Consider the following 13647-nt stretch of genomic DNA (forward strand, 5'->3'; position numbering starts at 1 on the left):
CCAAGATCAGGCAGATGTTTACCTGTTTTTCTTAAAATTTTGTGACTTTATTTTCATTTAGACCCACCTTTAATTGGTTTTTGTGCTTGAATATGATGTGAGAGAGGCATTCGTATATAATATTTTCCGTATGGATGTTCAGTTGTCTTAGCAGAATTTATTAAAAAGATTGTCTTTCTCTCTACCACAGTGCATTTATCTGCATTAGTCAACTAGTTGACTATGTGCAGATCTGGTTTGATCTGCATTTTGTTCCACTGCTTTATTTTTTTCTTCCTTGTCAGTATCATACTTTCATAAGAAATGCAACTTCATAATAATCTTGCTGTTTGGTAATACAGGACCTCCAAACTTATTCATCTTCAGTTGCCTTGGCCACCCTTTTCCTTTTGTAGTTCCATGTAAACTTTAGAGTCAGCTACAAAAAAGTCTGCTAGGATTTGGATTTACATTGCATTAGATCTATAGATCTTCTGGGTCTGGGAAAAATTGATATCTTCAGAATATTGAATGTCCCAATCCAAGAGTATGAATTTATCCCTCCCTTTTTTAAAAAAAAATCTTCTTTAATTTCTCTCAGCAGAGTACTAAGGCTATAATGAAGGGTCTTACATATGTTGTGTTTAATTTATTCCTATATATTTGACATTTTGTGATGTTAATGTAAATGACATTTAAAATTTTGTTTTTAAAATTTGTCACAGGTTTATAGAAATGACCTTTGTATCTAACAACCTTGCTAAATTCAATTGTTAATTCTAGTAGTTTGTAGTGTCTTTTGACCTTTTTGATATACATAATCATGTTGAAATGCTTAATGACAGTTTGTCGTCTTTTTAATCTTCACATCTCACTTGTTTTATGTTCTTTTGTCCTTTCTTGCTTTTTTGGTTTTAATTTAATTTTTATTGTTTGATTTTTTTCCCTCTAGTAACTGGTTAGTTTTACACTTGTCAGTTATACATTGTTATACCATTCTTCTGGTGGTAACTCTAGCGGTTACAATATGCATTCTTGACTTGGCTTCCCTGGTGACTCAGACGATAGAGAATCTTGATTTACTACAGTCTAGTAAAAATTACCGGGGCTTCCCTGATGGTTCAGTGGTAAAGAATTTGCCTACTAATGTAGGAAACGTGGGTTCGATCCCTGAGTTGGGAAGATCCCCTGGAGTAGGAAATGGCAACCTGCTCCAGTATTTTTGCCAGGAAAATCTCATGGACAGAGGAGGCTGTCGGGCTACAATCCATAGGGTCACAGAGTCAGACATGACTTAGTGACTAAACGACAACAAAAATTACTACTTTTACCACTTTCCCAGTAATGTTAGGATCTTATGATACTTTAACTCTATTTACCCTCTTCTGTATTTTGCATTATTTTTGTCAAAAGCATTATTCTATGTCATTTTAAATCCCACAAGATAGTTAATATTGTTTTATTGAGTTCGTGTTGATTAAACATATTCAAAAGTTACTTTTTCCAGTGTTCTTCATTCCTTCTTTCATTGCTTATTTCTGCCTGGGATCATTGTCCATCTGTTGGAAGAACTCCCTTTTGGGATTTTAGTGCTTTCCTGTTGCCATGAATTTTCTCAATTTTTCTTTGTCTAAAAATGTGTTTGTTTCACCTTTATTTGAAAGAAATTGTTTTTTTGGTTATAGAAATCTAAATATGTGCATCTATACCAAATACCATTTAATAGTCTTACAGATAGATGAAAATTTATTGAGCTTCAAATTTTCATAGTTTATAAAGTTGACATTGAACTTGCTGTTCTAGTCAATATCATGTAATTTCTCCTAACATCCCCATATTTCTAGTGTTCTATAATGGGAATAGTCTCAGATTTGAAAAGAAAAATATTTAACTCAAGAGTCAGTTTAACTTAAACCAAGTCATTTAACTTCTCTGAGCCAGTTTCATCATGTCAAAAAGGGGGAAAATATATTGTTGGCTCTATTTCACTGGGAAATTATGAGGCTCTGTTGAGATCTGTATGAAAGTACTTTGTAATATGTAAAGCACCAATCATTTAAACATTTTTAGTGTTATTATTTACTGGAACAGAAACATTTTCAATGTATGCATCCAGGATTTTCTTACAAATGCACATTTTGTTGAACACCCATAAAATGGTTAAAAAGACAATATTCATGTATGTATGTATATATTGATATATACTTTGCCTTTTATGCTTAAAGTTATATAAAACACAGCTTACACAAGGTCAGTGGCAAATGTATTTCTGATCTTTCAAACAACTATTAAGAAAAGGGAGACCTGGCTAGTTATATAATTCAAAATACCCAGAAGGTAAAATTAACCCATTGTTCAGGAGAAAAGGTCTTTCCTAACACTAAGTTCAGGCAGAAATTTCCCCTTAGTTTTCTTAATGATGTAGATTATTTAAAATATTTTTCTACTGGTTTAGAGATGAGTGATTTGCATAGTTATTACAAATTAGTGTTGAACTGATCTAGAACCTTAATATTCTGTTTCATACTCCTGAAGGGAGAATTTATGCACATTAATATGAGCTTCAGGCAACCACTCTCCCACCCTATTTGCAAATGGATTCTATTTAGAAAACTAATAAAGATGCCAGCTTCCTTTTCAAAATTCTTGGGCACACATTAGAGGGAAGGCTAGGCTAATAAATTTAAATTTCATTTTGCATATATAACACTGACTGAACTACGTTAGGAAGACAGTATTTATCTGCATTTTATTTTTCCTTCAAAGAGGTTAATTCAAAGATTCCGTACTACCTTTATCAAATATTTATTGAGCCCCTACTCTGTATAGGCATATTCCTGTTGGATTGTTTGCTCTCCTCTGACAAAAGTTGTTCATTCAGACTTGCATTTTGTGCTTTCTTCTTTCCTTTTTTTCCCTTTTTTTTTTTAAATAAACATGTATTTGAGTAGAAAACAAAGTGTATGTTAGTGCCTCACATCCAGTGCCCTAGCACATCTGAGGTTTTGTACTTTGTATGATGATCAAATTTAAAAGAGGACATTTATTCCTCATTCAGATTCTTTGACTGTGTCCTCAGGTCCCTGGCATGCATTTTGTATGAGATGTGCTGCATGAATCATGCGTTCACTGGCTCCAATTTCTTATCCATTGTTTTAAAAATTGTTGAAGGAGACACTCCTTCTCTCCCTGAGAGATACCCAAGACAGCTGAATGCCATTATGGAAAGGTATGGAAAGAAATATATTGCTGCATAAACAATTTTAAATTGTACTTACAGTTTAATTCATTTGAAAAATAATCTTCTTTTTAAACATTACAGCATGTTGAACAAGTGTCCTTCATTGAGACCATCTGCAATAGAAATTCTAAAACTTCCTTACATTGATGAACAACTACAGGTATTTAAAATGAAAGGGATACTGGGAAGTACATATTAGCATTTATATATCTTCTAGGATTTGAAGATACGCTGCATTAAAGAATCAGTCAGAAAGGAGAAACAAGAAATTTTTTAAAAGCTGGGGGAAATTGTTAGTAGTCAGTCTTTTTGCCAAAGAAGGTGTATGAACTCCAGTGCCCTGGTGCCCCAGATATGAGAAGTTAGAATTGTAATTTTCTCCCTAATAGCAACATCCGCCCTTAGAACTCTTGACTCACAAATCTTTCCTTTATACTTTGTAAGTGTATTCCTGCTAGTATAACAATGTACTTCTAATGATGCAAAATCTGGAGGTTTCATTAGGCCTTTATTATTCTACTCCTTTATTTTATATCCTAATAATACTTTTTATTGCTTAGCTGAGTTCATTTTGTTTTCCTGAAGATTAGACCTTCTGATGCAGAGAATCTGCCTTCATGGTAAGAAAACAGAAAATGATATCCTCTCAGGAGGTTTTGTTTTTGTTTGTTTGTTTTAGTTTTATAGGCTTTTATAATCCAAATCCCTCAGGCAGATTTCCTTTAATTTTATGAATAATTTTAAGTGGACCCACAAAGCAGTCATTCACCTTTACAAACGGGCACACCTTTCCATCAGTATCCAGTTCTCAGTCCACAGGAAGCAAGGATGCTGACTTGATGTGCAGTTGTTAGTTGAGCATCCAGCACTGTGCTGACACTCCAGGGCTCAGGGGGAGGTTGGTTAAATGACAGGCACAGATATGGCTTCTGTCCTTTGAAGCTTGACTACTAGTAAGAGGATCCAATAACCGGGTAAAAGTAAGCAAGTAAATAAAATAATTGTAAACTATCAGAAACACTAAGAAGAAAGAAAACAGGATGCTGTGAAATACAGTAAAGGAAGGGCTTTGTTGGCCAGAGAAGGAGCAGGTTGACATTGCAACATCAGTGAGACAGTGAGAAGCAGCCAGTCCTACAGAAGCCTGAGTGAGAATGTTGGGATCACATGGAGTGGGTGCTACAAAGCTCTGACTTAGGTGATATTCCCTGGAGGAGGAACCCCTAAAGATGTGGGATGAGCATGACAGGAAGGGGAGGTGGTAGGAGCTCCCTGCTGCTTATAGCTCTCCCTGAACATAACTGTCCTCTTGTCTGAGGGCAGACTTCTGAGAAGAGGCTGGTTATTGTGATCAAAACCACAATGAAGTGTATGTGAGCCAACAAACAAACAATTCACAAGGTATCCAATAGATTCCCTGGGAATAGGGTGAGACAAGTGAGGCATTTGCCCTGATGCAAAATTAAAGAGGATGCCCAAAACTCAGTAATCAAGATAAACTGTGTTGTAATGCAATGTTTAAAAAATCCAAAGTGATGCTAATAAAAAATCCATAGTAGCAAAGTACCAAAAGTTCAAGGACAGGATCCAACAAGGCTAGGATTAAGGTGAAGCTAAAATGAAGGAGGACACTGGAGAGCTTTCCCAGGGATGAAAGTCCCTCCATGTCCACTGTTACGGTAGAAAAAGGCTTTTTTAGTCTCTTAGCTCTTCCCTGCGGAGAAGGCAATGGCAATCCACTCTAGTACTCTTGCCTGGAAAATCCCATGGACAGAGGAGCCTGCTAAGCTGCAGTCCATGGGGTCGCTAAGAGTCGAACACAACTGAGCGACTTCACTTTCACTTTTCACTTTCATGCATTGGAGAAGGAAATGGCAACCCACTCCAGTGTTCTTGCCTGGAGAATCCCAGGGACAGGGGAGCCTGGTAGGCTGCTGTCTATGGGGTTGCACAGAGTCGGACATGACTGAAGCAACTTAGCAGCAGCAGCAGCAGCAGCAGCTCTTCCCTGAATTCCAAAATGCAGACTCAAACCATTACTAATTAGAGAAATGAGGAAATGCAGAAACAAAAGAAAAGCAGTCAAGCAAGAAAAGTAAGATAGCCTAAACAATAGTTCCATGAGTCCTAGGTCTTCCCCCAAGGGGTATATATAATGATGTGTTGCATACCTTTGAGTTGTTCTGCAGAAACTAAGACCCCCTACCCAGGTGGTAACTATATGATGACCACCAGTACATAGACCTCAGACTGGTTGATGATTAAGATTTCCAAAACACCACCCTACCTGTCACCTCACCATCTACCAATCCTAAGAAAGCCTGTGAGCTGCAACCCTCACCCCAAATGTTGCCTTTAAAAAACCTTCCCTAATGTCATGTACACACTGCTATATTCAAAATGGATAACCAACAAAGACCTATTGTGTAGCACATGGAACTCTACTCAAAGTTATGTGCCAGAGTGGATGGAGCTAGGGTTTGGGGGAGAATGGATACATGTATATGTATGGCTGAGTCCCTTCACTGTTCACCTGAAACTACCACAACATTGTTAATCAGCTATATGCTAATATACAAGTTTAAAGTTTGGGGGAAAAAAAAAAAAAAAACCTTCCTTGAAAGCTATCAGGGCTTTTGGGTCTTTTGAATATTAGATGCCCATTCTCCTTTCTTGGCACCCTGCAATAAACACTGTACTTTCCTGCGCCACATCTGGTGTCAGCAAATTGGTTTTGCTGGCAAGTAGACCTAAGGTCAGCTTGAAAAGAAAGTGAGGTGGAATGGTGCAAGTTCAAGACTGGGTTTGATATTGTATTCTCCAAGGCTTTTTGTCATTAATTAAAAAAAATTATTGTATTAAAATATTATTTATCTTAGTTACTTTCTTGTGCCCCTTAAATTTGCACCTGAGAGGTGAGTGCCCTCTTTCCCTAGCCCTGGCCCTAGTGATGCTGAAACTTGGCGTCTGTGCACCAGTGCTGAATCAAATGTCGGAGACAAGAGCTTTGGGTGAGGTAGAAAATAATAGCTTTATTGCTTTGTCAGACAAAGGGGGACACAGTGGGCTCATGCCCTCAAAACTGTGTGTTCCAACCCAGGGGTCCTGGTGGCTCAGACAGTAAAGTGTCTGCCTACAATGCAGATGACCCAGGTTCAGTTCCTGGGTTGGGAAGATCTCCTGGGGAAGGAAATAGCAACCTACTCCAGTATTCTTCCACTCCAGTACTCTTGCCTAGAAAATCTCATGGACGGAGGAACCTGGTAGGCTGCAGTCCATGGGGTCACTAAGAGTCAGACACAACTGAGCGACTTCCCTTTCACTTTTCACTTTCATGCATTGGAGAAGGAAATGGCAACCCACTCCAGTGTTCTTGCCTGGAGAATCCCGGGGATGGGGGAGCCTGGTGGGCTGCCATCTATGGGGTCACACAGAGTCAGACCAGACTGAAGTGACTTAGCAGCAGCAGCCAGTATGCTTGCCTGGAAAATCCCATGGTTAGAGGAGCCTGGTAGGCTACAGTCCATGGGGTCACAAAGAGTCAGACTGAGCGACTTCACTTTCACTTTATAGCAATGGCTCAAGGGTGGGGTTACTGATAAGGGTCAGGGTGTGTGCAGGGCCTTCACTCCTTTAGTCTGGTCTCAAGTGATCTCCTGATGAGCTTCTGTGGTCCCTGAGATTACCAAGCTGTAACTTTCTCTGTGGAATGAGGAATGCTTCCTCAAGTAGTTAACATCTTCCATTTATTCAGGGTTTTAGTTCTGCAGAAGAGCTCAGAGATACTGGTGTACGCATCCCTCGAGGGGAACCAGGACTCTGCCCCAATGCTGCACTGTTGTTTTTTGCTTGCTCCTCCCTTGTCTTTGCATCCCTTCCCTTCCCTGATCAAAAGCTATTTGAACCTGCCCTTGGGAATCAGGGAAGGTCATGGAGGCTGAGTCTATTCCCTGTAAACGAGAAACAGGTGACACAGAAAGACTTTCTTGCCCAGGAGCCCCACAGGTTTCTGCTTGGTTTCACTGGGAGTGAAGACATTGTCCACTAACAGCCCTGAGGTGGGAGAAAGCTGTGTGTTCTTGGAGCTGAGAAAAGGCCTATCTGTGTCTTTGTGACTGGAAGTGAGAGAGCAGGCAGAGCAATATGAGGTTAGAGAGGTGGGCAGGGGCCTGACCCATAGGAGCTGCTCTGTAATGTTTTAAACCCTTTACAGAAGGAAAAATGTTACTGGTGGGTTTGATTTCAAGCCTCAGACACGGTCAATAGTATTACACATCAGAAAAGGCCCCTGGTCATTTTATGCCTCTTCATCCCTGAAGAGGATTCTTTAAGGCATGTTATGGCTGTTCTTTTTTCAGGACCTGATGTGTCGGTATTCAGAAATGGCCCTGGAAGACAAGAATTTGAATAGTCAGGAGGAGGCAGCTTATATAATTAATGCTGTGTAAGTAATTACTTTATTTAAAAAAAAGCCCACTGAGTATAAATGTTAAATGCATTTATCTTAAAAAATCTATTAGTGGTAAGCTGACTGCATGGAGTATCCTAGAATTCACTTAAGCCTTGCCAAAAAATTAAGGAGCTTCAGTAACTTGATATTTCAAATCCCTTTGCCCCAGGTGGTAGCAAATTGAAACCATAAAAGGTTAAACCTCTACAAACCTCTACAAACCATAAAAGTTTAAACCTCTACAAAGCTACAAAGCTTACAGATCTGCAGGGTAGCTCTGCAGTTGCACTGTAAGTATATAAAGAAATTTATCTTTCAAGCATTTAGTGACATTTATGCTTATGAACATTCAGATTAAGCATAAATGGGTGTCAATATTATTTAACAGGAACTGGCAGAGTATCTATTGAAAAGATGACATTGTGGAGTCTTGGGACGATTGAAAATAAGCCAGAATTTACTTTCTTGAGATGTACATAAGAACTACAGAATGTGTGTTTCATACTTCTCTCTCCTGCCTGATTCAGAGTTCCTATGCCATAACTTACAAGAGCCCAGAATACTAGCTTATGTCAGAATAGCCACGTGCAGCTGTGCAGGCTGTTACTGCACAACTCCAAAGGGCACCACTGATAAGACCAAATCTATAATTTTGCTACCGGAACTATATCTAATTTTGTGAGGACCCAGTGAGAGTGACAGTCCCTCCCAGAGCTGTGCAAGGCTGTGAAGTAAGAACATTAGCCATTGGCAGCTTGATCTTCAAGGCCAAATTACACAAATATGCTTCTCTATCTCCCAGTCCAGTGGTTTCTCAACTGCACTATGTTTGTCTTCCATATCCACATTCAAACTGAGGGAACTGGTCCATCAAAGGTATTCAGTCATTTTTTACTGCATGGTTTCCAGTTAAAATACCCTGTACTTTAAGAGATATATCTTTAGGCATGCTCCTGTAACCTAGTTTTCTTGGGTTACTACCTAATTTTTCAAGAATTCTTGGAACTTCTCATTTTATTTTATTAACAGGATACGTGAGAATAGTAGATACCTGGAATAATGGACTTAATTTAGCTATCAATTTGTGCTGTAATTGTGAAACATTTGCCTGACTGTGCTTACAGTTTTAGTGTGCTCAAATCCAATTCTTTGGGCGGTCTTTCACATTATGAGATATTGATTTCAAATTGTCACTGTTATGTTCAAGATATATGACTGTTTTGAGGGTTCTTTTTGGTCTTACAAAGACTAAGGGCATATGTATTCCTGAAAACTGCATGGCCCCTGGAGGTTCTGGTCCAAACTATATTCCAGAAGAGTGAGAACTGCCTAGCAATCATTAAAATTTCCTCATAGTGTTTCTTCAGGAGGGAGTTGAGTGCAAAAGGCATTCCACTATTGGGCTATAGTCAAGCCAAATGCCGTTAAGAATGTGGCTGCAGACCTTGCAGTACATTTAACGTATGCACATTACTTTAAACTGAAGAAAGAGGCTCTTGAATAATAGTGGCTAACATTTTCAGAGGTAATGACTATATGCTTTGCTCTGGTATAAGCTCTTTGCCTGAATTGGCTCGTTTAACCTCAAAGTGACCCTATAAAATAGGTCAGTCAGTCAGTCAGTTCAGTCGCTCAGTCATGCCCGACTCTTTGCGACCCCATGAATTGCAGCATGCCAGGCCTCCCTGTCCATCACCAACTCCCGGAGTTCACTCAGACTCACGTCCATCGAGTCAGTGATGCCACCCAGCCATCTCATCCTCTGTCATCCCCTTCTCTTCCTGCCCCCAATCCCTCCCAGCATCAGAGTCTTTTCCAATGAGTCAACTCTTCGCATGAGGTGGCCAAAGTACTGGAGTTTCAGCTTTAGCATCATTCCTTCCAAAGAAATCCCAGGGCTGATCTCCTTCAGAATGGACTAGTTGGATCTCCTTGCAGTCCAAGGGACTCTCAAAAGTCTTCTCCAACACCACAGTTCAAAAGCATCAATTCTTCAACGCTCAGCCTTCTTCACAGTCCAACTCTCACATCCATACATGACCACAGGAAAAACCATAGCCTTGACTAGACGGACCCTAGTTGGCAAAGTAATGTCTCTGCTTTTGAATATGCTATCTAGGTTGGTCATAATTTAAATGATCATAGAGAGCTTAAGTAACGTGTCTAAAGGCATATAGCACGTAGCCTAATGCAGGAAACCCTGGTTAAATTCCTGGGTTGGGAAGATCTGCTGGAGAAGGGATAGGCTACCCAATCCAGTATTCTTGGGTTTACCTGGTGGCTCAGATGGTAAAGAATCCACCTGCAATGCGGGAGACCTGGGTTCTATCCCCAGGTTGGGAAGATCCTCTGGAGAAGGAGAAGGGAAAGGCTACCCACTCAGTATTCTAGCCTGGAGAATTCCATGGACTATATATTCCATGGGATTGCAAAGAATCAGACACGACTGAGTGACTTTCACTTTCACTTTAAGATCTAGGATTTGAACCCAGTGAATGTTCTTAACCATGCAATTAATCACTATGCCATGAAAATTCCTACTGGGGACGGGGGACTTTCAAGATGGCAGAGGAGTGAGACATGGAGATCATCTTCCTCCCCATAAATACATAAAAAATACATCTGTATGTGGAACAGCTCCTACAAAACATCTACTGAACACTGGCAGAAGACCTCTAAGCTAATCTCCATGTAACAGGGTAGAGCAAAAGAAATCAGAAAAAAAAAAAAAAAAAAAAGAGCCAGAGAGATCAGGACAGCACCTGTGCTTCAGGGAGGGATCTATAAAGGAGAAAAAGTTTCCACACACTTGGAAACCCCTTCACGGAGGGAAATGGGGGCAGCTTCAGAACCTCAGAGGGGAGCATAGAAACAGGTGAGCAGAAGGCAAAGGAGAGAGAATTCAGCACAGGGATCAGTGCCGACCAGTACTTCCCAGCCTCAGATGCTTGTTTGCATGCCTGCCATGGTGAGTCTAGGCTGGGTGCTGAGGCTCAGTCTTTGGAGTCAGGCTCCAGGAAGAGGACAAGTTTAACTGCAATGAAGACAGACTGAGGGGCTACTACACACAGTTGAGGGAGTCCAGGGGAAAGCCTGGGCCAGCCAGAGAGACAAGAGACTTTCTAACTCCAAACGCTTGCAGATGGCAGGACACCACCTTTATAAGTGCCAGAGGCAAGATGGGCTGCTGCTGTCCATGACCCCAGGAGTGGGTGTGAAGGCTGCTGCAACTACTGCCAAGCTGTGAGCAGGCAGGTTACTGCCCATACCTTACTGGGAGCCTGTGCAGTCTGGCACTGCCGAGGGACCCATATGCTGGGGCCAATTCCCCGGGGAGACAATATTACTTGCTTCAGGCTGTAGCAAATCCCTGCAGACCTCTCTACCACAGACACTCCTCACACACCCCAGCTGTGTCTGTTGTACCTCTCCTGCTCCCCAGCCCAACTGAGCAAGTGAGCCCTATGCAGCTGCTGCATTTGCTTCCCTGGTCGCTCAGCTGGTAAAGAATCTGCCTGCAATTCAAGAGACATGGGTTGGACCCCTGGGTTGGGAAAATCCACTGGAGAAGGGAACGGGCTACCCACTCCAGTATTCTGGCCTTGAGAATTCCAGGAACTGTACAGTTTATGGGGTCACAAAGAGTCGGACATGACTGAGCAACTTTCACTGTCTGGGCTGGGAACAAACAATGGAATGTGGCCTACAAACAGAGGTGGGGCCAAAACCAATGCTGAACATGAGGAGCTGTGTGGCCAAAGAAGAGGAAGGGAATTCACTTCTGTAGCTGCAGATGCAGCAGGTTAAATCCCCACAATTAGCTTGAGGCTGTGGACTTTGGTGGCAATTGTGGACTTTGGGGCCAATTGTGGACTGAAGTAACTTAGCAGTAGCAGCAGCAGTGGACTTTGGAAGCAAGTACAAGCTGGAGTAAGACCAGATCCGAGTCTGAGCTGACTCCACAGTGCCAGCAGGTCCAGAGACCTTCCTAGAAATATTAGAGGACTTTCTGAGTAGACAGATTGGCTGGAGCTCACTATGTGGCAAGGACAAGTGAGGCCATAGGAAAATATTCTTCTTACTACCACTCTCTCTGCCTTTTTTATTTTTTATTTCAGTCTGTTGTTGTTCTTTTTTTTATTAGTTCTTTAATTTTTTTTACTTACTTTTCCTTTTTTAATGCTTTAAAAAATTATTTTATTGTATTTTCCCTTTTTCTACAGTAGTTTTTCATTATATTGTATTGTCCCCTGTGTTTTTGGTTTTGTATTTTTGCTACTCTAGTTTTTAGTGTTTGTTTTCATTTGTATGTTTGCTTATTGGTTTGATTGCCTCTTCTTTGTTGGTTCCTCTTTTTATTCTTTCTTCTTTTTTCTTTGTGTGAGTTTCATTGTGTGTTCCTGTATGTTTAGTGTTGCTTTTATCATTTGTCATGAGTTTTTGTCCATCCATTCTTTTTGTTTGTTTGTATGTTTGCTTGATATTTATTCTATTTCTTTCTTTTTCTCTTCTGTGCTATGTGGCTTGTGGAGCCTTCGTGCTCCAGCCAGGGTTTGAGCCTGAATTTCCAAGGTGGAAGACTGAGTCCAGAACATCGGACAGCAGCCAACTCCTGACCACATGGAATATTAATCAACAAGAGCTCTCCCAAAGGTGTCCATCTCAATGCTAAGACCTGACCCCATATGAAGACCAGCAAGCTCCAAATGCCAGACAATCACACCAAACAACTAGCAAAACAAGAGCACAACACTACTTGTTCACAGACAGGCTGCCCAAAGGCATACTGAGCTCACAGACTCCCCAAAACATGCCACTGGACATGGAATTGCCCTTCAGAGAGACAGGATCCAGCTCTGCCTACCAGAACACAGGCTCCAGCCCCCCCCACCCCCCCACCCAACAGGAGACCTTCACAAGGCACTGGTCTGCCCCCACCCAGTGGAGGCGGAAGTAACGGGAACGACAACCGTGCAGGCCGAGGAAAGAAGACGCCAAACACTGTGAATTAAACAAAATTAAAAGAGAAATATGCGGCAGATGAGGGAGGATGCTAAAAATGAAAAAAGCCAAACAAATGAAGAGGAAATAGGCTGTCTGCCCAGAAAAGGACTCAGAGCAACGGCAGTAAAGGTGATCCCAAATCCCAGAACTAAAATGGAGGCACGGACTAAGAAGACATGAGGACCGATAAAAAACAAAGGAGAAAGAAAGCTCGGGGCTCCCTTGCTCAGTCAGGCTGGGGAATAGGAGAGGTACAGCAGACACAGCTGGGATGTGTGGGGAGTGCCTGTAGTGGCAGAGGCCTGCGGGCATTTGCTACAGCCTGAGGCAGGTCATGCGTTCTTCCAGGGGAATTGGCCCCAGTTCATGGGTTCCTTGGCAGTGCCAGACTGCACAGGCTCCGAACTGAAAGAATGGTGAACTGAAAGAATGGTGGAAATAACTGAGGCAGAGTAGAATAAAGAAAAAAGAATGAAAAGAAATGAGGACAGTCTCAAAGACCTCTGGGAAAACATTAAGTGTACCAACATTCGAATTAAGGGGTCCCAGAAGAGGAAGATTAAAGAAGGATATGAGAAAAAATTTGAGGAGACCATAGTTGAAAATTTCCCTAACATGGGAAAGGAAATAGCCACCCAAGTACAAGAAGCTCAGAGAGTCCCATATAGGATAAGCCCAAAGAGAAACATGCCAAGGCCCATATTAATCAAACTAACAAAAATTAAACACAAAGAAATATTAAAAACAGCAAGAGAAAAGCAACAAATGACATACAAGGGAATCCCCTTAAGGATAACAGCTGATCTTTAAGCAGAAACTCTACAGGCCAGAAGGGAGTGGCAGGATATACTTAAAATGATGAAAGGAAAAAACCCACAACCAATATATCTCTACATAGCAAGAGTCTCATTTAGATTTGATGGAGAAATCAAAAGCTTTACAGATGAGCAAAAGTTATGAGAATTCAGCACCA

At 41.1% G+C, this 13647-nt stretch overlaps 1 protein-coding gene across 12 annotated transcripts in view; it reads left to right on the top strand.

The window, feature by feature from the left end:
- The window catches only part of LOC120856970 (serine/threonine-protein kinase Nek11-like), a 277040-nt gene that overhangs the window by 104336 nt on the left and 159057 nt on the right, over positions 1-13647 (top strand). For all 12 annotated transcript variants that reach the window (XM_040232502.1, XM_040232492.1, XM_040232541.1 and 9 more), the window contains 3 exons: positions 3059-3208; positions 3302-3380; positions 7579-7664. In XM_040232502.1, the coding sequence (XP_040088436.1) occupies positions 3059-3208; positions 3302-3380; positions 7579-7664 (315 nt within the window). The remainder of the gene's footprint in view (positions 1-3058; positions 3209-3301; positions 3381-7578; positions 7665-13647) is intronic.

Source organism: Oryx dammah, unplaced genomic scaffold (assembly GCF_014754425.2).
Source record: "Oryx dammah isolate SB20612 unplaced genomic scaffold, SCBI_Odam_1.1 HiC_scaffold_2, whole genome shotgun sequence".
Taxonomy (NCBI): Eukaryota; Metazoa; Chordata; class Mammalia; order Artiodactyla; family Bovidae; genus Oryx; species Oryx dammah.